Source organism: Gavialis gangeticus, unplaced genomic scaffold (assembly GCF_001723915.1).
Source record: "Gavialis gangeticus isolate Ggan-Ray unplaced genomic scaffold, GavGan_comp1, whole genome shotgun sequence".
Taxonomy (NCBI): domain Eukaryota; kingdom Metazoa; phylum Chordata; order Crocodylia; family Gavialidae; genus Gavialis; species Gavialis gangeticus.
The window spans coordinates 45,475,104-45,500,963 of NW_017729034.1; the positions used below are offsets into that span (position 1 = coordinate 45,475,104).

The following is a 25,860-nucleotide window of genomic DNA, read 5'->3' on the forward strand; positions in this document are numbered from 1 at the left end:
AATTTCAGAATGGGATTAGTCTTTTATGTTTGTGTGGGTAAGTGCTTTTTGCTGTGAGCAAAGGTTGCAGTGGCAATCCCTTACCTCTCAGTCATCCTAAGGGAGGCTGCTCATGTGTTGCAGTTAAGTGTGGGGGGGGGGGCAGAAACAGGGGGAGGTTCAGATCTTTTACTGAAGCATCCTGCATTGGGCACAGTCTAAGGCTGGCTGCCAAACTAAGGGGTTCATTAGTATGGTCTTCTCTGGAAGTTAGGTTTCTGAAACAATAGCTGCTTCAAACATATTGATTAAGCTGACAACAAAAAGCAAAGCTCAGAATATATATTGGACACCCATCATCTGAGAATAGAAGTATTATAAACTGAGAAACCTTGTGTTATTTTTTCTGAATATGCTTCATGCCTCCATGGATTTGTTTGTGACTGGAGACTTGCCACAGATTTAAACTATAGTGGATTGTTAGAAGTCAGCAAGGAAATAAGCAGCTTTGCAGCAAACAAATGATGCTTTAACCAGGTTTATAGCAATGATGAGGCAGCCCCAACCCTAGAGAAAGAGCCGTTTGCCCAAGACTGAGGACCTTGGGTTCAGAAGACATTGCTCTGTCAACCATTCTGCCCTCCAGAAAGGGATGGGAAAACTGTCTGCTACTGCTGCCTGACAGACTGATGGAGAGCCCATGTCTGAAGTAAGTCAGGTACAAAGTGGTTCCCAAGAAGATGAAGCTTTCATGTTTCCATCATGTCTAATAGGGGCTTAAGGGAAATGCATAATACAGTTACTGTGAGAGACTACTGTGATTTCTCCCCCCCCTCCACCCCCAAATACATCATCCTTCAGTGTGAGGAAGCAGCTTCTCCTGGAGGGAGTCATACTTCTTTTTCCTGGAGGGAGACTTGCAGGGTTGCCTCACTTCCTAAACATCATTGGGCCTGCTAAACGTCATGATGGGTATAACCTAGGGATGGATTTTGAAGAGCCTTTAAGTAACTGTGCGTCATCCCAAAGAAGAATGGATGCATGCTGTTGTAACTTGATAGGGCTTCAGTCTTATTTTTACTTTTCTTTTCATCAGGTAACGTCTGGAAGCACAAATACAGTTTTTACAAGAGTCTCTGAACTCTAAGTTCTCTGCTGCAGTACCAGGGAAATCAGTGAAATTCCTCAGGGCTGGGGTAAACCACAGTGAAATTTGGCCCATATCTTTTTTCTGTGGACCAGAGAGATGACAGACAGGGTTGGTAGATCTTTGTCTACAGTAATCAACAGGCCACTCCATCCCAGAAAGGGGATAGTACTATAGCAGTATAAAGTGTTCACAAAATTGCTCCTTTGCCTTGTTACAGAGAATTTAGGTGCCTCACTTCATCCCTGGAAAGGATCCCCTGTATTATGGAGCTACTGAGGTTCATAGTGAAGATTGAATTTTCCCCAAGATGAGAGCAAATGAAGCTTAAGTCAGTAGGAAAGTCAAATGCATAAAGAATTCAGGCTCAAGCATTTAGTGCAATGATTTTAATGAACAATACTAACATCTGTACTGGTTAATTCACATTCATTTTATTTTTGACCTGTCATCTTTTCTATATTTAGTCTTTTGTAAAAACATTACATTTGTTCAGTTACACTATAATGAATCCAGGACAACACTTTTAAAGTTCATAGAATTACATCAGATTAGATTCTGACTCACCGTTGTACATAAGCCATGCTGCCCTTCTTTCATTTATAGCCTTCCATAGTCTTCTCTTTGAGATATTCATTGAAGGGAATGTTACTTTCAGAGCCTATTTATCATTTATGTTGTTCATGTTGCCTTTAACTGTGATTTTTCTCATTTAATTGTTGTTTGTTGTCTCTGAAATTGGAAAATAATATATATATATAATTTTTTTATGTTCTTGAAAAGCCACTTTGCTCTTTTAGATATACTGTGAACATTATTCCTTTAAAATACTTTTATATTTTCTTTTTTAATAAACAAACAAAAAGACAAACATTTCGTTTATTATGGCTATGAGATAAAGTGAGTTTTAGAATCATGTAGTTGATCATTTTGGCTGACTTCATTGCAGTAAAGGTTCTACTGTCTGCATTTTTTCAAGGAATACAGAAGGAATAAACTACCAATTTATTTCAAAGAAAAGTGGATGAATCTTGCTGGTTTCTGGGGGTTTGATGTTTATGAGACAGCGAGAAATGATTGATTTTTTTTTTATTTTTATTTTTTTGGTATTCCAGCGGTTTACCTCTGCAAGCGAACAATGCAAAACAAAGCGCGGCTTGAGCTAGCAGACTATGAAGCAGTAAGTACCTGGGGCCATTCCTCAAACTGAGATGTCAAATCAATGAGTTTCTCAAGCCCTGCAGCATGTAGAATAAAATTCAAGATGAAGAACACAAACTCTTCAGCCGTAGTTTATAAATTGATCTAATTTAACTTGTATCTAAACAAAGAGCAACTAGTACTCTATGGCTTCTTTTAGAAACCATAAATGCTGTTGCATAGGAGAGGCTGAAGTAAAGATTTCAGGTGATAGAAGTGGGATGAACAGTTAGATGCAAACCCCAACTTTTGCTAAATCTTTGGGGCACTGTTTGAAACTTGGGCTTTTGGTTTCATCTCATTTCTTATCTAACTGTTCACCGTTGCTTTTCCTGGCATCAATGTTCACAAGCCCTTAAATCCCTGCTGTCTGAGGCAGATATACTTCAATACCTGGAAACAACTGTACTGCATAGTGTAAAGTTTCTACCTATGAATATTGTATTCTATTTATATACAAGGTACCCATGAATCTGACACACACACATTTTTCTGGCTCTCAACTTAGGGAGAAAAAGATATGTAAAGACACAGTTACAAGGTATAATCTTTTTGGTATATTTAAGAGCTTTACTTTTTCTTTTCTTTTTCCATGAATTTAAGATGCAGTTGTAGTGTAAGAGAGATGGTGTAGACCAACTGAGCATATCTACATGAGACACTTACTGCACAGTGTTATTAGGCTAATGAGCAGTAAGCATCATTAAATAACCATTTGCTTGTGCTGCTATGCAGTAACTTTAGATACTGTGCATTTAGTTAGTACTTTATTAAGGAAGTACTAAGTTAAATGTGCAGTATCTAAGGCATGTTAATGAACTTGTAGACACACCCACTGTGTAGTTGGCATAGAGTTAGAAAAGCTTTCAAATGCAAGGCATTCTTCATCAGGTCTGACCACGGCAAGCCAAACACAGCACAGTAACAAGCAATAGTAGGAGAGAGTGAGAGAACTTGCCAGGGCAGCAAACACACAAATAGTAGAAGAAGCTGAGTACTGGGAGATGAAGGCCTATCAAAAGGGAGGAGAGTCCTTCTCACCCTTAACCTGTGGAAAGAATTCAGGTGTCGGGTAAATTAGAACATGCCATTAAACCAGTATCAATGTTAAGTCCTTGGTTCTTAGTATTCAGCCAGTTTATGATTTTTTTGTTCCCATGTTTGCCTTTTAAAGGCATTAAGCACATTTCCCTTGACTATGAAGACAGCGAGGTCAGAGAGGGAGTGGTTGTTCTGTGAGAATGTGCTCCTAATAGTGTATGCATGTCTTTGTCCTTTATATATATTTTTTCTTTAAGAGTTCATTCTGGTATGTAGTTTCATCCATGTGGTTGTGATGAGGGCATTTGGTGCATTGGATCAGGTATATCACATTGTGGAAAAGATGTGTAGGACATATGGATTATGATAATTTTGTAAGGGGGTGTGTATTCATAATAGTGGCAGTAGAGATGTGCTGGTAGGTTAAGTATTTCTTGCCAAGGCAGGACTGTGTGCCGCTTGATGCCTAGTGGGCAGTGGGGAGATGGTTCTGATGATGAGTTAGAGGTTTGTTTGAGAGCCAAGAATGGAGGGGATGGCAATATTTCTTTCAAAGGTCTGATTTTGGTTGTGTATAGGCTGTAGTCTGATGATTTTTCTGATCAGTTACAATATTGCGTGGGGATGCACACTAGGATATTCACAGGGAGTTTTCTTTTTCTATTGTAGCAGGTTACCATGGGGTACTTGAATAGCTCTTTCAAATATAAGGACTGTTTCTCTGCTGGAGTGCCTTTGTTGTATAAAAGCAGACTTTAGACTGTCTAGGAGGGCATCATGAGTGTTCTCCTCAGAGCAGATGCAGTGGTATGAGAGCTGAACTGTAGATTACAGTTTCCTGAGTGTACTTAGATGATTACTGGTCTTGTGGACATAGGCTTGGTGGTCTGTGGGTTTTCTGTATCTAGTGGTTTATCTGGTGCCATCATGGATGTGGATTGTGGTATCTAGACTGTTGATGTTAGTATAGGAGTAGTCCAGAGAAAATTTGAGTGAGGAGTGATAGTTGTTTAAACCTGTGATGGAAGTCAATAAGTGAGTCCAGGTGTTCAGCCCAGATAATAAAAATAGCATCTATGTAATGCAAGCATAATGCAGTTTTGATGGTGCAGCTTTCTAATGTTTCTTCCTCCAGGTGGCTTATGAAGAGGATGGCATATTGAGGGGCCTTCTTTGTGCTCACAACTGTGCCAATGGTTTGAAGTGATGATTGTTGAAAGTGAACTTGTAAGTGAGGATGAAGTAGATGATTTGTGCAACATGTTGTTGCAAATCTGACTATACTCCAGATTATTGTAGGTATTTCAGGTGGGCAGCTGTGCTTTCATGATGTGGGATGTTAGTGTACAGGCTGGTGGCATCTATGGTTACAAATATGGCCTTCTCAGGGATGTGGTCAATGCTCTGGATTTGGCTGAGAAAGTCTGTGATGTCTTAAAGAAAACTTGCTCTTTGAGTGATGAGTGGTTTCAGGATAGATGCAGGGCATTTTTATTAAAAAAAAAAAAGTTTTTAAAGATGAGTCATATTCAAAAGAATAAGGTAGAATGATCTCAGGCAAAATTTTCAAAGGTAAATTAATGACTTACTAATATAAAGCTCATTTGCAAAAGTGACTTTAGCATGTAGCACCAAATCCAAATCTTCCTCATCTGCACTTCCATTTAGGTATTGCAGCATCTCAAAAATAGGAGCCTCACTCACCCCAGGATGGTAAATCAAACTGGAAGAGGTGGACATCCCACAATCCCATATATGCATGGAGAAATGTATGCATGTGCAAAGGATGATCATTTTCCTAGATGCTGAGTGATCCAGTAGGAAGCATTAGGTTTTGGAGCTAATTTAAGCTCCTGCTCCCCTCAAAACTTATGATTTTTAAACAGAGCTTCACATCCATCACTTTGGGATGCAAAAGACACCTAACTCATCCTGTCAACAGCATTCAGTTTTGTGAAAAATGCAGCACCTGTCCCAACTTTCATTCTCAGATACTGTGGGGCAAAAAACCTAGTAATTAAAGCATTCCCCAGGACATGGGGCAACTGGGTTTTGTGCCTTCCTCAGCCCAAGGAGACACAGCCTCCCATGTACCACTTCCCAGGACACTGCCCTAATCACAAAGCTATAGGACAGCATGAGTGAGGACATCTTCTACATCTCCTGTTAAAATGAGTGTACTGGGCATATAGAAATGAAAGATGCATGGGGCCAGAATGACAGTAATCAAGAGGCAGCATGACCTTTAGCCCAGAGATAAGGGCACCCCCCCCCCATTCTAATTTATTTCTTTGCTTAACCAATGACTTTCTCATGTGAAATGTATAAACTATCTAGGCAGTGGGGACTAAAAGCTGTATTTCACTCCGAACTGGGAAGTCCAGGAACTAAAGAGTCAGTCTCCTTTTGCTACCATTGCCTGGGAGTGAGAACACTCTCCTATGAATTGGGAGATGTGGCTTGAATTCCTTGAGGTTGAGAAGGACCTAAAATCCAGGTCTGGGTGTTGTGCTTTGCACTGTTCTGAATAGTGATGATAGTGGCAGTTAGGCAAGTTTTGTGAATGCAAAACAGATGATTTGGATAGAATTTAGGCATCTCCCATGTCTTATCTGGATCACAGGAGTGTATAGGCAAATCCTAGGTTTTTGATCTAGATTGTTTAGGACCAAGCCTAGAAGCCTCAGTGTTAGGGATCTTTCAGGCCAAAATGGAGATGGCTAATGAATCTAGATGCTTCAATAGTTTTGCAGCTGTTGGAGCAGTATCTGTTTGGTTTCTTTCTTTTTTGAGGGATATAAATGCCTAAATTCTGCTTAAGTACCTTCAGATTCTCATGCCCACATCCACAGAGAGACATGGATACACCCAGTATCATCACCTGACCCTTAAACTCCTGGATCTCAGAATGAAATTCATAAACTTGAGTTAAGCTTCTGAGTTCCCAATACAGAAAATAGTCAGTTAGGTGCCTAGAGATGGGATTCACAAGAGCCAGCACATTGCATACAGGTGAGGGAGATGCAGAGATCCTCCAGTTTTACTACTGTACCTGAGGGAAGACTTACACCAAGGCTTTGAAAATGATACATATTGGATTTATATATATTTCTGTACAGAAATGGATAGCTACAGTCTCTTCAGGAAGATTTTTTAAAATTAAATCATGCATGGCCAGTTTTCTTGAGATGAGTTTTATGTTCCCAGAATAATAATCACTTCTCCTTATAATGTTTGGCAACAGCGATCTCTAGCAGTACCATAGCCCATATTTACTCAATGTTAACACTTCACAGAGAAGACAAATGGATATTCTAATGTAAATTAATGGCAATATCATGCAAATGCTATTGCTATACTCCCACACTCTGTGCTACTGTTGAAAACTGGAGGGTATTATTGAATTAGCACAATAACTGTCTGCTCAATGCCCACAACTTAGCAAGAGCACCAGGCTCTCCCCCTAACTTTGTGTTCCGCTTTTTCATCACCCTTTTTCAAACTTAGAGATAGTGAATTGGAACAAACATCCCTGGCATTCTGTCCTTTTCTGTTAAGCAGGTACCTTACTCCAAACAAACAGGTTGTATTTATGCTAGCATGTACATTATGGTTTTTGACCACTATATTATTTTGTGATGTGTGAAAGATAATCTACCATTGTAGAGAGTAGAACTGATCTAAATCTACAATTTAAGTTCCTTAAACTGTGATGTATTTTCAGGAAAGTTTGGCCAGGTTACAACGAGCATTTGCCCGGAAATGGGAATTTATTTTCATGCAAGCTGAAGCACAAGCAAAGTAAGTTATATTGAATTTTTGTTGCTGGATTTGTCATTGAATATTCTAAAGAGTACCACTATTAACACTGTTCATCTTAAATATACCACAACATTGACAGAGTGGACAAGAAAAGAGACAAGATAGAAAGAAAAATCCTTGATAGTCAGGAGAGAGCATTCTGGGATGTACACAGACCTGTGGTAAGTAACTCCATGGATTTTATGTTGAGTTTAAGGATTTGAAATGATTAGCATCAAACTCCGTTCAGGCATTCCTCAACTTATGACTTTTCGAGTTGTGACAAATGTCATTTAACTTTTATAAATTGACATCCTGTTCTGATGATCTGGTGTGGGTTTTATCTTTACAACAGTCAATACAGCTGCGAGCAGCTGGTAAGTGTTCTGTGGTGGAAGGGTAAGGGAAGGGGCATGGGGAGGCAGATCAGCACCCCCCATGGTGAGGGAGGGGCTTGGGCTGGGACCAGGGGTGGGGCAAGTGCTGCCCAGCCAGGGCTGGGCGGGCATGGGAGGGGGGTATCAGCTCCCATTGCTGTGCACTGGTCATCTGGCAGCTTGACTGGCAGTTCCCACTGCTGCTCCCACTGCTGGTTCGGGAGCAGGGGGGCATATATCCTTGGATCTGCACACGGCAGGGCTGGGGCTGCAGGCAGTTGTGCTGTGCGTGGGCAGCAAGGGCTATGGTGAATTTTGGGTGGCTGCAGCCCCCCATAGCCTCTGCTCCGCCACCCACTCCACCCCAGTTTGGGGTCACACTACACCTCATGTCCTCCTGACACTCGCCCAGGGCAGGTGTGGGCATGGGATAAAGCCACTGTTTGTGCTGGGGGCATGACTACCACCTCTGCTTGCTACTTGTCCTGGAGGCCATGCAGCAGCTCCATCCCATGCCTGTTCCACCCCAGCTGGGCAAGTGGTGGGATAGCATAGCCAGCACTCCCAGGACTGCTGCTGCCTGCCCAGAGTGAAGCCCAATGCAGCCCTAGCCCTGCCAGCCCCACCTCACACAGATCTGGGGGCACATGCCCATCATGTCTTCCCAGACCAGTGGTGGGAGCAGCAGTGGGAACTGCCGGTTGAGCCACCAGACAAGCAGTGTGCAGTGGTGGGAGCTGCCCTCCCCCGCTTCATGCCCTCCTGGTCCCGGCTGGGCAGCACTTGCTCCAGCCCCTCCCTCACCGCAGGGGGCATTGATCTGCCCTCCGCACCCCTTCCCACCACAGCACACTTACCAGCTGCACGCAGCTGTATCAGCTATCATAAAGGAACCAATCCCCCATTTGTAACACTGTTCCTATGGAAAAATTGGTTCTGAGTTACAACATTTCGACTTAAGATGTGATTTTCAGGAACCAGTCGTGCCATAAGTCTGAGGACTGCCTGTACAAAATTGTGAATATTTGGGAGTATGTGCTTAGGGTTTTTTGAGGGAGGAGGTGACAGATGATGGTTTTTATTTTAAAATATGTTTTAAATGTGTTCATGTTGTAATAATATTACATGTCTCAGTTAGCCTGACTAGCTTATACACAGGGAAAGAAGAGTTAATAGAGTCCCTGCCAGGTACCAGAGCTGACTGTGTGAGGAAATGAGATTGACTTTCAGTGTCAGTGGAATACTGGATAGCCCTGTTGATTCTTGAAGGAGTTGAAATGCATGTGACACCCTGGAGCCATCAAGGGAAGAGAGAGAAATGAAAATGGCAGTGGGCAGGGCAACCTAAAAAGGAGTGTGTTGGCTTGTGGTCAGGGGGTGGGGGGGGCTAAAGAGAGTGAACAGTGGAGCAACTTTGGCACTTGTGGACTGGCCAGTGAATCCTTGAGCTAACTTTGGCATGCTCAGGATTGTACAGGTTGATCTAGGGACAGAAAGACTTATTGGACATTTGGTGTGCACAGAGAACCTTTGGCTGGGTAGCCTTTGAACTGGGTAACAAAGTAAACAGCTTTATTGACAAGATGTCTGTTTTGCTGCTTGGAATTTCAGGGCACACTTCTTCCTATCCAGGGTAAAGTTCCTACCTCCAGAGATGAGCTGGAAGAGGCAGGGAGGGTCAGAGACCACAAGGCTATACTCTCAAGGTTGGAAGAAGCCTGGGCTCCCTTCCACTCTAGAAGCCATGACTGGGCTGGCTGAGAGTACTTGTGTAGATATTGTAGAGAGTTGGCAAGGCTGAAGTTTCCAAGCAAGGGCTCCCCTGGCTAACTCCAAGGCAGGGAGTGGTTCTCTTTTTGTTCGTAGAATGTGCAATTTGTCATTTCTCCACTACGTATTGTGGATAGACTCATGTTTAATTTTCAAAGAATGCCAAAATAATTATATCATTAATTCACTTTGGGAAGAATGACTTCAAGAAAGAACACTAAGTGGCACTAAAGTGGTGATCAAATAAGGAGTTGGAAGCCCCATTTATTTGCATTTCTGTATCATATATAGATGGAGATTAATAAGTTTTCACTTCTTGTACACCTAAGTATGTACTGAACATGAGTGCTAATTCAATAGAATACAGAGGGCATAGTATCAAAGTATCATAGTATCATAGTGCTTAGGGTCAGAAGGGACATAAACAGATCATCAGGTCCTACCCCCTGCCCTGGGCAGGAACGGGTGCCGGGATCATATCACTCCAGCCAAATATCTGTCCAGCCTCCTCTTGAAGACCCGCAAGATAGGAGAGAGTACCACCTCACTTGGTAGCCCATTCCAGAGCCTGGCAGCCATAACTCTAAAGTAATGTCTCCTGATGTCCATCCTGAACCTTCTCTCTAACAATTTGTGGCCATTATTCCTAGTAACCTTGGGTGGTGCCTGGGGGAACAGAGCCTCCCCCAATTCCCACTGGCTCCCCCCTGGTGAGTTTGTAAATGGCCACCAGATTCCCCTCTCAGCCTTCTCTTGTGGAGGCTGAATAGGTTCAGACCTTTTAGCCCAGGGGCATGCAATTATTTTGGGCAGAGGGCCACTTACCCAGTTTTGGCAGGCTGTCAAGGGCTGCATGGGTAATCCTGCCCCTTGACAGGTGCCCTGTCCCCTGGTCACCATCTTGGGAGCAATGTCCCAGTGTCTTGGGACCAATGTCCCAGGGCCAGCATTTAATGTATACTGGGTGCAGATCTGTAGATGCATAACAAGGTGTAGTTAGCCTTACTGACCGCTTCCTCGCATTGGTGGCTCATGTTCATCCTGGAGTCAACAATGACACCAAGATCCCTTTCTGCCACCGTGTTGGCAAGAAGGGTGTTCCCCAGCCTATAGGTGTGTTGCTAGTTACTTCTCCCTAGATGCAGCACCTTGCACTTGTCTGCATTGAATTCCATTCTATTCTCATCTGCCCACTTCTGTAACCTGTCTAGATCTAGGTGGATTCTGTCCCTACCCTCAAGAGTGCCCACCTCACCCCACAACTTGGTGTCATCAGCGAATTTGGACAGTGTGCATTCCACACCCACATCCAGATCTCTAAAGATGCTGAATAGTACAGGCCCCAGGATCAAGCCCTGGGGTACTCCACTGTCCACATCCCTCCAGGTCAAGGACAACCTATCTACCACCGCTGCCTGGGTGTGACCATCTAGCCAATTTGGCACCCAAATTTTTTTTCACACCCATGCACAGAGCCAGCTTTGGACACACTTTTAGCTTTGAACGCACAACCTCTTGGTGTGGGGCCCAACATACAAGCCCCCAAGCCATACCACAAGTACAGTATCTTGCATTGGCATTTATAAAAGGACATTGGCAAGGTACAAATCATACTCAAAGCTATTATTTGTTATAAATAGCACTTTAGAATGCTGAAAATGTAACTAGTATACATTAATAAATGTGACCATTCTAATTAATTTCCACTAAGGGCTTTTGGTTAGTAAAATTAGACTAGTGGGAACTTCAGAAATGGAGAGAGTGAAACGTCTAAGGGTAGTGGTTGAGCTTCAAGACAATAGAAAGACTTGATTGGATTTATCAATCTTAAGTGAAGATCCAGGAGATTTAGTCAGGGTACATATTGAGAGAAGATTGAAAATAAATGTCAGATACAGAAAAGTAGATCAAAGGTTCTGGATGATGAGCATAGTGTTGCCTACTTTTCATTGTAAGGTAAAGACGGGAGGTAGAAAGGTATTTGGCATTTGCTATCCATAAGAAATGGACTAGAAAATAGAAAGATGAAACACATCTCCAGATTCAGAGAATATTGAAGACTAGGAGACATTTAGCCCCATATTCAGAAAGAGATACAAAAATATTGTATTCTTATTTCCAGGTTGAGGAGAGAGGATAAGTCACTGAAGTTTGGAGAGCTAAGATATAGAAAGACAACAGAGGAGAACATTACAGGACCCAGGACAAGACAAAAGAAAATCAGATTAAGGTCTTTGATTGAACTGTGGTCAGATATTGCTGGTGCAATAGCTGATCTTCCTAATATGACTATAGGAAAACCCACAAAATATAGCTGGTAAAAGTTTGGCCTTGAACAGAAATCTAGGCCCTGAATGTAAGAGTCAAGACATTCACTCTGAAAGCACTGAAATGTTTTAAATTCAGTAGCTGATAAGTTTATGAGAGAGATAAAATAGCTGATAATCTGTTTGTGCTTGAAATGGTACAATTTTTTCATTAAAGGTGTATTTTTAAGGAAACATTTTCAGTGAAATACTGATAGGACCCTGAAAGCAGAAGTGTGAAACTTCCAGCTCTGGATGAAAATTTTGGGTTGTTTATTTGTGAGGGTCCTTTTTTTTCCTTTTTGGCTGTGTCAGCACAAATAGTAATGGCACCTGCAGCAATACAAATAGTAACAGCACAGATCTGTGCCGCTACCTTGTGCCACAGCACACGCCTCTGCACATGTGTTTTGTTGCAGAACACTGTGTCCCGCTTTGGACTAACTACCTTTGCCCAGCTTCTCCTGGCTTCTGGCATGTTGGACCAGCCAGGGCACAAATGGACAAGTAGAGATGGTCTGGACAGCAACCAGATCATCTCCCTGGAGAACTAGTCTTCTGTTTGTTCCAGTCCATGCTATTGTAGCATGTGCTGTGCTGCTTTCTTTCTGTTTGCTACTGGAAAATCTTGGTAGCAGATTTTGCCCCTGTGCTGCAAATTTACAGTGTGGGGCATGCTTTAACATTCTACACATGCAGTTTGTGGCACCACAATCATCTTTGTGGCACCACAAATCACACATGTGGAATGTTAAAGTGTGCCCTGTGCTGTAAATTTGCAATGCGGAAGCAAAATTTGCTACCAGGAAGTCCCAGTAGGAAAGTGGGGCGGCGGGAAATAAAAAAGCAGCACATCACATGCTACAATAGCATGCTCCAGAACAAACAGAAGCTTAGTCCTCCAGGGAGATGATCTGGTTGCTGTCTACAGTGTCTCCACTCCTCCTGCCCCAGCTGATTCAGCATGCCAGGAGCAAAGATCCACAAACCACACGTGGGGAAGCGCCTATTGTGGCTCTGGTTTTCCAAAAACAGATTTATCAATCATTGAAAATTGTTAGTGAAAGCAGATTTGCAAAACTTTAATTTTTTTCACAGTTTGAAAAAGAAAACCATAAAAGATTTCAGTATATTAGGGATAAAACAATCCCATGATCTCCAGATTTTTTTCTTGGAGAAAACTGGCATCTTTTAGCTTGTTTTAGAGCATCACTACAGCAGTTATAAACTTAGAATATAATGAACAGAAGCTATATCCAAATCAGATTTCAGAAAAGATGATAAAATGGAAAGGGGAAAGAAGTCAGGACATGGATCAAGAGAGATACTGTAGCAACGAGCTCTGGAAGTAGGATGGAGTCACAGAAGAGAACAATTGAAAAAGAGTGAAACCAGGAGAACAAAAGTCCCAGTGTGCCAAGAGATCAAATGTGACGTCCTGGCCAGTAATATCAAACACAGCTCTAAGATCAAGAAAAGTGAACTAATGTCTGATGTAGAAAGATTGCTTGCTACATACTGACCTAATAATGTCTTTATATCACAGTGGAGCTCTTAGCGAGAGTTTGTGTTCACAGATCAAAGACAACACTATAGAAGGCTATAGATGCTTATAGAAGGTTATTTCTGTGCAGTAGCACATGGAAAGTTGACTATATGTGACTGAGGCAATTATTTTTAGTGACCTGGTTAGATGTAGTAGATACTTTTTGCAAGGTTTTGCTAAGAAAATTAAACTTGTTATGTGGGGCAGTAATTGATAAAACAGAAAAAGTATGTTCAAGTGGAGAGGGGCGTCCTCTGCAGCTGGGTTATTTGTGCTTAAATTTTTCATTTATAGGGAAAGCGAATAGCTTTAATATCTCATTGCTGGCTCCCATTTTAACACCTGATCTATTGAAAGTATGTGATTATGTAATATGACTTGCAAATGTAACATTCTCTTTTCTCACTATTTTTTTATACATCTCTTTAACTCAAGCAAAGGCATGTCTACCCTTTATGTTGATTGTTCATGTTGATAGTAGCACATGTAGGCCTACTTGAGCAAGCCTGTACCTAGCTAGCTCAGGTTCGAGTAGTAGTAAAGCTAGTGTGACACATTCCTGTATGAACTGTACTTGCTCAGGTAGCTTGACCTCACTGAATGCTATGCCATATCATCACTGTAACTAGTACATGAGCTGCCTGGAAAAAAGATAGCTTGAATATATTTGCACTCCCACCAATGACCACCATGTAGACATAAAGGGGTCTTTTTTTCCCTCTTGCACCCCAGAAACAGTATCACCAACCTCTAAGATTTCTAGAAATAACAAAGCTAAAGAATAGCAGAAAGGATTAAAACAATACAGAGTTATAAATCAATCTGTACTCAGGGAGTACAGTTCTTTCCAAGGCAAAATAAATTAAGAGGTTGTTCTTGTTTTGAAAAGAAATGTCATAACCCTGATTAATGTTTTCATGAGAGAACATGTAACCTTCATGAATTATTATCACAGTTAAGACCTATAATCTTACAGCTTGTTTAAATTCCACGAACAGGTACTAAAAAGCTCCTCTGAAATGGTCTCAAGCTCACATCAAATACATATGCAGTGTATTACCCCCTGGGCTTCCTGTAAGGGCCCTGTTACATGTAGCACTTTGAGTTGCTCAAATACTGATCAGTGTTAATGTCTTGTTATACGTTAATTTTAGGCAGCTCCTGGAGCCCTTAGCCTCTGGATTAATTGAGTCTACTGGAGCGTGGAAATTACCACACTCCAGCAGACTCCAGTATCTTGTGCATCAGTGTGCCCATGCTTAAAGATGGTGGTGGGAGTGCTTTAAGTGATCCTACCATCATTTTAAAGTACAGGAACACTGATATACGAGATGCTCCAGGCACTTTAGAGTGGCTCCGAGAGCCTGTCTAATTAAAGTCACCTCTCCCCCGCCAATCCCAGAGCATGTGTATAAATGCCTATTAACACCTAAAATAAGTCTTAAGCACTCTTTAGGCAGCTAAAACTTATGACACTCTAGCCTAGGTTTATCTCGGATTTGTGTTGCCCAGCTCTTGTTTCACTAATGTGTAGCCACTCTAGGCTACGCATTAGTGTAAACACTCCAACACCCACCCACCTGCTGGCTCATATCAGACACACTGCCCTTTCCCAGCTCCCTGCTCATGGGCTCCTCCTGCCCCCACACTTCCTTGTGACTGCCCATGCCATCTGCCCATCCAGAATGGGGAGGGGTAGGATTCTTATCTTTCAGTCCTCTGGGGTCCTGCTGGCCTGAACATGTGAGTGCTCCAAACTTGAGCTAGCACTAACACCAATCAATATTTCAGCAGCTCACAGTGTAAGGTGTAATAAGGCCCTAACTCTTTGAAAAAGTGAGCAAGGAAATTTAACACTTCGCTGCTACAAACCTTTAAATAAATGTACGTCTTTCACCGGGTTATAAATTAATTAGATTCAAATACAATATAAAAGGCCACTGGACAGTATTTAGGATTCAAATACATTTGAAAGTGTCTTGATACAGCAGAAAGTAACCCTTTCATCCACAAACTTTTAAATCTAAAGCAGTGTTCAGAAAGCAAACATATTACATATATCAGTTAATGCAGAAGGGCAAATTCCACTTAGTGAATATAGTTCCTAAAGGTAGCAGCATGACTAGTGGCAAACACAATGATTGATTCATTTGTGACATAAAATTTAACAGCTTAGATCATGTCCTTAATTTGCCAAGAAATGTGTTTTGTTTTGTTTTTTCATAACAATATTCTTTGTAGCAATTCAATAAATGGTAATGTTTCTTTTTGTATGTAAGAATCACCTCTCTCCTGGCTTTTCTCCTTATTTAATTTTTTTGTTTGAAATTCCTAAAAAAGTAACCTCATGAAATGTCTTTCCATTTTCCATTTCTGTCCTCTCTACCCCCAGTATCAGACCTAATAAGAAATATTAACATCTAATCAGAGTTTATCAAGAGAGTCTTGGGTGTTTGTTTTTGTTTTCTTTTTTCTGTGCACACATGCGCATGTATATGTTTGAATGTATGTGTGTCTCAGGCACCTACACTTCTCTTATATTTTTAATTAAGCTGTAGCTCATCTTTCAAGCTACACTTTTAGGTCATTGCAAACTACTGAATTTAATTCTAGTAGTAGGGAAAAATCCTTCTCTTTGCATACTCCAAATCCCATAAGCTTCTGAGCCAAGTCTTGTTTACCCAAAATAAAGCCAAACCATTTCTGCCTTACATATCTGAGTGAGGAAAATATGAATTGTGTCCAGCCCTATTAGCAATTCCTCACTTTGAAAGTTTCATGCCAAGTGTTTCAGGTATCTAACTTAAAGCTGTATTGGTCTAGAGGCAAAAGCAATCAGAACTCATGGTAGAGGCGATATCTTTTATTAGACCAACTACATTTTTACAGCAAAAAAAAAAAAAATATTTGCAAGTTTCAGGCACAAGCACCCTTTTTCCTGTTCCTGAAGAAAGGTGCTTGTGCCCAAAAGCTTGCAAATAAATAATATGGGGGTTTTTTGTGCAAAAATCTAGTTGGTCTAATAAAAGTTATCACCTCTACCGTGAGTTCTGATGCTAAATGTTTTGTATTTGCTTTGTGGTGTATGTTCATGGGAAAGTCACATCTTCATAGGTGTTACCAGATTTGCCTGTCCCACCTGAAGTGGGCTCATTTATTAGAGCTACGTTCTGGGGTCTCTGTAATTCTATCAAAGTACAGCTTGTGTCACTTGTGTTTCTATATGGAGCTCTATTTCTCTCTTCTGCAAGCTCCCAGCCCACCATGAAGCTACCCTGGAGGGCTTAGTTTCAACAGGGCTGGGTTTCTCCAGCCACAGGATCAGTTCAACACTCACACACACAGAGATTAACAGAGCATGTCTGTGCAAGCAGGGTGAATCAGCACTTCCAAGCTGACAGCCTCATATGCCACGGACTCAGCACCTCCTAATCTCTTGTCACAGTTGTCCTGGTAGTAACGCCCTTCATGAGCAGGCCCCACTGGATTTGGGGACATTACAGGGATCTTTGGCTTAGGTAAGAGAAGTGTTGCTGCAGAGCAAATGGGGAAGTTGAGGAAAAGAGAGTAAACGAGGTTCGGAGAAAGTATGGCAACTAGCAAGACCATAAAAGTTTTATTTTATTGCCAGGTATATGAAACTTATAATGATACTAGTAGCAATACAAGGAGAGATAACCAAACCAAATAGTTACAATATTACATGGTTTCTGTTGGGTATTTTGGAAATCTAGCTCAACAGAAGTCAGGTAAGCTTCTGACCTGTTGATCAAACACAGAAAGCTATGCCTGGAGTAAGAGAGAGGGGGAAGAGAGAGAGATTAAATGGGGTCTGAGGTTTAGAAAGTGGGCTTAAACAGAGGGGGAGAGAGAGAGTTGGGGGGTCCCACTGGTCAGGGAAGCTTGAACCAGTCGAGGTTCCCAGGTGTTTGTTGGAGCTTGTAGACAAACTGTTTAGTTTAGGATCCAGGGTGCTTAAGACAGGCAGAGCCCCCAGCATGATCATTGAAGATATTGCAAGCAGGAAAGGAGAAGGTGAAGTCCCAGTGGAACTGGTGCAGCGTTTGGATCTAAGCACCAGAACAGGAACTTGACCTTAGATAGGGGTTTTTGTAGGGAAACAATAATGGTATTGGTCTGATAACTGCTGGGCTAGGTGTGTGCAGGCGTGGGTTGATTGACTTCTGGAGAAGAGATTCCCCCATCATGCAGTGCTACTCTGGTCCCAGAGTTCAGCGGAGCTGCCTGTCAGCCTTGTCCGGAGTGGTTTAGGTGCGTCTCCCTCTGCATCGTCATTGTTTTTTGTAAGTCTTTCTTCTGATCAGTTCTAGTTCAGGCAGAGTTGGGAGGAGGGGTGTCCTTCATGAATCAGAGAGGCTGGGTACTGTGCCAGGCTTCCCAAGGACAGAGCTAACAGGTAACATAGGACAGGGGAGCCTTCCTCATTCTGTCTTTGGTTTGAAAAATTAACCAAAGACAATGAAGTAAAGCCTGTAAAACATTATCCTAGGCATGCTGCTACAGCATCTACAGCATATTCTGTTCAAAGGAGATACAGGTGTATGCTGAGTTTTGTAAACTTCATAGGTAGCCTGCTGAGTAAGACCATTTAGAAACAGTGTGTTAACTGCCCTCTGGGTTTACTCATGTTATTATAGCAATGTTATTAAATGGGTTTTCTCATTGTAATAAAATGAGGTGCCAACAGTGTAGGAAAGTAATGTTCAAGTGAAAATTGGGGATGATTCCAAAATGGGAAGATATGAAATCTGTAGGGAAGGTAGATAATTACAGAATCTGATGAGATGTTAATTGTTTTCTAAAAGACAGTTCAATGAGAAGTAGGTGACTAAGTAGCAGTAATTAGTAAGAGAAAATAATGGGAAAACTCTAGTGCAGATGTACTGCATTATGTGAACCTGTGCAAAGGAAGTTTATGGTTCGTAAGCATAGTTATAATAAAGATTTTCTAATAATTCATAAGGCTGATGAGTATTATTAAGCAGTTATTTATCAGTTTAAGATAGTTTATAAGCTGTATAAACTATGCTTCTAGGAGGCAATGGGTAGACTTTTCCTGTTGTAAACAGTTGTATTTTTATCAAAATGATTTGCTTACTAACAAAAAGCTTAATCTGGATCCAGGCCAGTAAAATTATATATGTTTGGTTTCTGGGCTGAAGAAATTAGAAAAAAGGTTTTGAGGTTTTGAGTACTTGAGGTGGGGACAGCAGAGCAGATATTATTTCAAACTGAGAATGTGTCCACCTCTCTCTCTCTCTCTCTCTATATATATATATATATATATACATATATTTACATATATATAAAAGATAAAAGAGTTAAGGTGTGATATTTAGAATGTAGTTATATTTTAAACCAGCGTTCTCTGATATTTGATGTTGGCTTTTGAATATAACTGGACAAACACAAGACAAAGAAGGGAGCTCCATTTCATTCTATAGAAATGAGCATTATTCAGGACTCACTGTAAAACCTAAAGGGAAAAAAATGACAGATTTCATGCAGTGGTCATAGCATTAATGTAAATTTCACAGTTTGGATCACAAGAAAAAGATGTTATAGCTCTTAACCTCATTCAGACTGCATTCTGTGGACTGTAAAATATAACCTTGAATGCTAGTTTTCAAGCACAATCCTAACGTTTCTGTGTATTGCCATTCCGTTTCCACCCCATACTTTTTGACAGTGTGATCTCATAATGATCCTTGCTTTTATTTCTATGAATCATTCCTACTGCTCTCCCCAACATCAGGAAATGCTTTGAACAGCAGATTAGTAATGATCAACAGGGTAAAGCATATGGCATGATATCTCCTACTTGACCCTTCTCTTTCACACTGAAAGAGTATTGAGAGACATTAAATACTAGATGGCCAATTACAAACACACTGAGGAAAAACAAAGCAGATGATACCCTCCCATTTAATATCTGATGCCATTTGGTTTTTCATTTGTCATCAGTTTTAGTTTAGATTTGATAACTTATATTTTATATAAACTCTTAGGGACAAAGATTAATACAATAATAATACTTTATCACATTTTAAATGTGGGGATACAGGTTCTCAGATAGTGTGCAATATTAGTTTTAGCTCAAATACTTTGTGAAAGGTGGCCTCTAATACCAGATCAAAGAGCAAAAGTGATGGTGGTAGAGGGAATACGGTAACCAGACTGATGACTGTGTGGTCTAATATCTCACAAATTAAAAGAAATGAAAACTATTATGATGCACCACTGTATGATACACCAGCAGGTTTTCCAGCTTGCCAATGATTTGTATACTTAGGAACTGAGTTTCAGAAGTGATGAACACCTATAATGCCTATTGATCTCAGCCAGCTTTGTAGAAAATCAGATCCTTATTTTTTTCCTTGTATTTTTTGATACAAGTATAAAAATAGAGATTTTTTAAGCTATTGCTTTTGGGAAGTAACAAAGGTGTATGTCAAGGACTTGGGTATCCTATGTATTTTCTATTCATAAATTAATCACAGCTTCCAGGAAGCTTCAGTGTCAAAGACTGAAAACTTTATTTCTTTCTGAGGAATTAAATCACAATGAGAGAGGACTGGTACATTAGTTTAAGGGCTTGTCCACATGAAAATACTCAGCTTTGTTACATGGTAATTTTGCGCAGCTCCTAGAGCTCTTAATTCATGGATTGTCTGCACATTAACATTTTAAAGTGGTTTTAAGCACTCATTATATGGCTCAAAATTAAGCCACTCCAGGGCAAGATTATCTCTGATCTGCACCTCCCAGCTCCTGTCCCACTAAGGTGTGGTCACTCCCCACAGATCTATGACCCAAGTTCAAGTCTTCCAGTATCCCAGGATCTCTTGCAGCCCTGCACACAGAGCAGGGATAGAAGCCTGTCCTGGCTCACCAGCCCTCCAGTGGCAGCTCACAGCTACAGCTCCTAGTCCTGCCCCTGCTCACCAGGCCTTCAGTGGCAAGTCCCAGCTGTGCAGGTGGGGGACAGCCAGATGTTTCCAGACCAAGGGCATGACTGCTCCAAACTCTAAGCCAGCAGTGACACCAACCAACATTTGTGTGGCTTACAGTGTATGGTGTAACAAGGCCCTCAGGGAAGTTAGGTAGTATTAACTTATAGCCAGAAAACAGCATAATGTTCCTGATTTGTATAAACTTCAACCGGTTCCCCTTAATTTACCTGAATCTCCGTGAGCTTGTCTCCATGAAATATTAATATGACACAAACTCCGGTGCAGTTCACACTAGTATTTATTGTTCCTGGTTGCTGTGTTTACACATGCGCCCAGGACCACAGCATGGTGATCTGGGGTGGTGCAGCCCCAGTTGGCAGAAGGATTGGGGTTAGCGTACCAGCTTGAAGCTGCTCCGCCCCATTTCAACATGCTATGGAGAGACTGGCTGGGGCACCAGGGGGCTATGGTGCCGGGCTAGGCAGCAGGCAGCCCCTGTACTGTAGTATCATCATGCCACAGCCAGACCTGCATGTGTGTTGCAGCACAGTAAATAACTCTGCTGTAGGGTGGTACTTTTGTTGGACAGTACTATCCTATGAAGGAATTAATTAGTTCACGCTGGCCTAATAGGGGGCACATGTGTAGACAGTGACACTTTACTGTAAAGCTAATTAGTCAACTCTGTAGTAAAATCTCTTATGTAGATGCACTCTATTAAGTCAGTTTTATAGTTCCAAATGGGGCTTAAGCTTGCAAATTTTAGATATGACAGCACATCCATTCATATCAGTAGAACTTCCCATGTGCAGAGTCAGGGCTGTACTTTGAAAAAAGTTTATATTGGTAAAGAGTAAAAGACTACTTGGTAAAGACTAAGACTATTGGTAAAGACTAAGACTACTTAGGTCTCTTTCTTTAGAAGGGTTTCCTAAAAGGTTTAAATGCAGCATTGTGGCTCACCATATCTGCATGTCTTATTGAAGTCAGGGCAGGGAAGCACCTTAGGGTGTGAACAAGCATTAAAACAGCCTGACTTAGGTTAGGCAGCTTACTTTGAGCCACCTGAGTTGGGTTCTGCCATGTGGAGGTGTTCGCCTGGCAGCCAGAGGGAAGTAAGTTAGGAAGGGGAAAGGAACTGGCAAGATGGTGGGAGAGAGGGGAGGTTGGCAGGTCCTGAGGGCTGTCCTGTCTAAACATCATAGCCGTGAGGCTGGGAAAGCCCAGCCATTCACCCCAGTCCCAGGGCTGTGCTGCTTTCCCAGCCCCAGGTCAATGCTGTGAATGTATGCAAGCATTTGTTAGACTGGATACCCATTTTAGATTGGATTAGTTCACATCCTGAGGTAAGCTAACTTAGACTGGGTGCACTATTTTTAGGGCTATTTAAGCCCTATGCATGGCTGGGCATTTAGATCAAAAGATCAACAGGTGGGTTGGCAGGTCTGTGGGAAGACTGACAGGTCCGAAGGAGGTTGGTGGGTCTGCCAGTGGTAAATGGGGAGATAAAACAGCACAGTCCTGGGGTTGGGGTGAGTGGCTGGGCTTTTCCAGCCCCAGGGCTATGCTGTCAATGCATGCAGGGATTTGTTAGGCTGCGTAACCCATATTAGAACCCAGTTAGTTCACATCCTGAGGTGAGCTAACTTAGATTGGGTGTGCCATTTTTAGGGCTATTTAAGCCCTGTGCATTTATTCTCACCTAAACTTCGTGTTGGATATAAATGTAACAGATGAGCGTGGCTGTGTGTTATGTGACACCTCAGACACATCTGTGGTGCCACATTCCACACATCCAGCTATTTCAGTGCTGCAAGGGAGCAGTGTGTGTGTGGGGAGGGGATAGCCAGGAGTCAAAAAAACCCATGCAAAACAACAGCGGAGCAGTGCATGCTGCTCAAAATTGGAGCCTGACTGGCCAGAGCCACACTCTGGCTGCTGGACAGACTCAGAGCAGCAGGATCGTTGCTGCTGCAGCCCCAGGATGCCCCCTGGACCCCAGGTGAGGCTGCTGGGGCCAAGCTAGTGCTGACCTCAGCCTCTCCTACCCTACCCAGGGGAACCTGCCATGCTCCAGAGAGTACGTGGCACGGATGTTCTCCAGGGACAACTGGCAGCAACACAAGGTGCACTGCTAGTTGTCCTTGGGGAACCAAATGTCCACGCTCATGTGGATGCAGTCTTAGAGGCTTATTGCTTTAGAAAGAGTCTCCATTCTCTAAGCTGCCGCCTCACTCTGCCTTCTGCCTGACTCCAGGTTAACAGGAGAGAGGTTAGTTACCTCTCTCTCTCTTATTGTTAAAATAGGCTGAATTTACTCACTACACTAGTTAGTCTTTAAGGTGCCACCATGCCTTGCTTTCTGCCTTACCACACCACATACAATTAGGGAGCATATAAAATTAGAAATTAGTCGGATAAAATTCTCTTTCTTACCCCGCACTGAGCTCAGAGCCTCTTTTTCCTAAGGTTGCCTTACCAGACAAAAGGGAAGCCACTGGACAACTTATAATTCAGCTTTTATCTATTCACTGCACTTCCTGCTATGTCTTGATTAAGTCCATCCTGCACAACAATAGGAGGCCCACCACTAGTTTAATACTATTCAGGGATCTGAAAATAGAAATACCATGAAGACACTGGGCACGTCTACACGAGATGCTACAGCTCATGAACCATGATGGCGATGCTACTGCATAGTAGGAACGAGCTCATTGCTACTGCACAGTAACATCTAAAAATAACTGTGCGGCGACAGGACTGTGCAGTAACGCGGGTTACTGCACAGTCATTTAGTACTTGGTTAAGCTAGTACTAAATGACTGTGCTCATATATACACACCCATTGTGCATTGTTTATTCTAATTGTGCAGTAGTGGAATCAGGTACTTCTGTCCAGATTTAAGTGCACGTTAAGGTATAAACCACATATATTCATTACTGTTGATACAAGACATCAAATTATGACACAATCAAGTTGATAGTTTACTTAGTCCAACTGAATACATAAATCTAGAGCTATATACTGTTAATCTCTGTTCTTTAATGAGTTGAAATGAAGAAAGCTAGCAAGGACATCTTATTGAGCATTTGATTTGATTCTATGCTGCCTTGCATAATTCTCTACTAAAACTTTCAACAAGAGAGAACACTTAATCCTAACAAAGCCTTTATTAATTCTTACCAAGATTATCCTTTCCTTTGAAATAGCCAGTTCACTGGAAGGTTTGACATTGAATATTCCTAGGCCTAAAATAGCAGTTCAATAAATATATTAGAAAGAAAGAAAATATGTACTTAGATGATTAAAAGCCAACCAGTTCTACATCTTTATGGACTAATGAAAACTAGAATTAGAAATCAAGCAGCATAAGTTTAATTTGTTTTAGTAATATTATTTTATAGAAACCGTACAAAAGATTTTACTTAGGAAAATCCACAGTATCTTTTTACCTGCTTCATGTATAGTTTTTAATATGACCTTAATAATACATGCCAGGAAAAGTGATCACATTTGATTCTAAGCTAAAAAAGTATTATTCCATGCTGTTTGGGGCAACTTGCTTGGTACAGGCTCCATTTGGTTCAAAATTCTGTAAGAGTGTTTATTATGTCCTATAGGCCTCTAAGGGTTTTACTTGGTAGCATAATACCTCTCTCTAAAAATGAAAAAGAAAAAAAAGATTGAAGGCATGGGGAAAAATACAGAGCTTGAATAAGTAGCCTGTGATCCATTTTCAAGTCTCTTCTTTTTTATCCATAGTAGTCTTTGGAGGATTTGGAGATTTGTTTAGGGAGCTTTTTTGAGATTTGAGATATAGGACAATGAAATCCCAGCTGCAAGTGAGGTGCTAAAACTGCTGCCATACAGATTTAGATTTGCTAATATTGGGACCAACTATCTATTAATTTTAGAAGTTTCAAATTGAATGCTATTTGGGGGAGGTGGGGAATTATGTCCCAGGTAAATGAAAGCACATAGGAAGCACTGGAAAAAATACATTCCTGATCATTTTCTTCAACAAAGCTAAACACTGAGTTTCAGGAACACTGAAGAGCCTAATATTAACTATATATGACAGACATATATCTAATTTAATGCTCCTTTCATTCAACTAAAACTTTGTTTTCTGCTGTTTATTTCTTAGTGGAAGCATACTTCAAATAGAACCTGCACAAAACCCATACTTTTTATACTTTATGGCATGTGTTGCAGCTCATTTGTTATTCACAGAGTTACGTGCAGTGTGCCATAAAATAATCTACTTGTGTCATACTGTATAGGGAAAACTAATGTGCAGGAATGTCCAAGTACTGTATTGCTACCATTAGGGAACTGCTAACACTCCCATATCAGTCTGCTTCTGTTTCCAGATTATAAAATATGCATTTTGCATTGTTGGGCTAGGACTGACTTTAAACAACCCAGGAGCTCATGAGACTCATGAATCATTTGAATCTGTGTTGTGATGACATTATTAAAACTACAGCAGAGGGGGATGTAATTTTTCATACAAGTTCATCCCACATTTCCTGAGTCACCTACTAATTAAGTAGTAAGCTGGAGGCCAAAGCTTAAAAGGACACCATTTCTGATGCTCATCTTCAAGTTGTCAGTTCAGAGAAAGGTGAAGGATTAATTAAATCAAATAATGTTGGTGCCAGAGAGGCATCTGTGCCGATTTGTAGTCACGCAAAAGCTGAAGGGACATAGAAGTAAAAATAAGATATGCATGGTATTCTTGTGACAAAAAGCAGTGGACAGAGATAAAACTTAGTGAGAATCACTCCCACTCCCCATCTCTCATTTATCAATGTTGAATCTGAAGAGCCCCAAATCTCTTGTACAATTTAAATACACAATTTAAATAAGTACAATATTAGAATTTGGAGTCAAATGATAGCAATAGTGAGGATTATTAGTCCTTGGAGCCCAAGTCCAAGTAACTGTGGTGTTAGGGACTTGCAGAGTTCTCCACTAGGTATTGGTCTACTGACTGATGGCACCTAGTGTCTGCATATTGCATATAAGAACCACAGACACGATGGTAAATTTCAAAATAATTGGATGATATTACTAAATCATCTCAGAAGGTGAGCAGCTCACCTTTCTTACAACTCACGTCACTGGCTTGACGTGCACTGCACTTACTCCACTTGGTGAAAGTAGGTCCTTACATTACTGGAGTCAAGAGTTCAGCGGGTCTAGATCTCTCGCTCCTGACTCCTAGTCAAAGCAAGCATCACATCCATAATCAGTCTCCCAATCACAAATACGACTGAGGGGAGTCAAGGCCAGAAACTGGGGTCAACAAATTTTAACCCTTTTTTTAAAAGCTATGGCATTATAGGATATTGGAGAAGGCCACAACCATGTGGTATTTATCAACTGTGGTGAAAACAACAGCTATAAGTCATTTGAAAGCATGGTTCAGATTACCCTATGACCTTTGGCAGGGTCTGCAAAAAAAATTGAGCTGCCCATCATGATGCCCTAATAAAATCGGAGACCCCCAGATCATGATTTTTCAAATCTCATCTCTTATAGCATGGCTTAGCCCCCCGAGCTCCTCCGTAATTCGCACCCTGTTTGATAGCCTTGAGGTTTGTATACTTGCTAGACTTATTAGCTTGCAGTATTGTGTTTTTGATAGTGGGGAATTGTGACGTGTGTGTGTGTGTGTGTGTGTGTGTGTGTGTGTGTGTGTGTTAACTTTGC

The 25,860-nt window shown here is 41.4% G+C and overlaps 1 protein-coding gene across 4 annotated transcripts in view; it reads left to right on the forward strand.

The window, feature by feature from the left end:
• Positions 1–25,860, forward strand: part of RGS7 (regulator of G-protein signaling 7) — a 600,793-nt gene that overhangs the window by 492,684 nt on the left and 82,249 nt on the right. For all 4 annotated transcript variants that reach the window (XM_019527608.1, XM_019527609.1, XM_019527610.1 and 1 more), the window contains exons 7-9: positions 2,242–2,306; positions 7,092–7,168; positions 7,269–7,350. In XM_019527608.1, the coding sequence (XP_019383153.1) occupies positions 2,242–2,306; positions 7,092–7,168; positions 7,269–7,350 (224 nt within the window). The remainder of the gene's footprint in view (positions 1–2,241; positions 2,307–7,091; positions 7,169–7,268; positions 7,351–25,860) is intronic.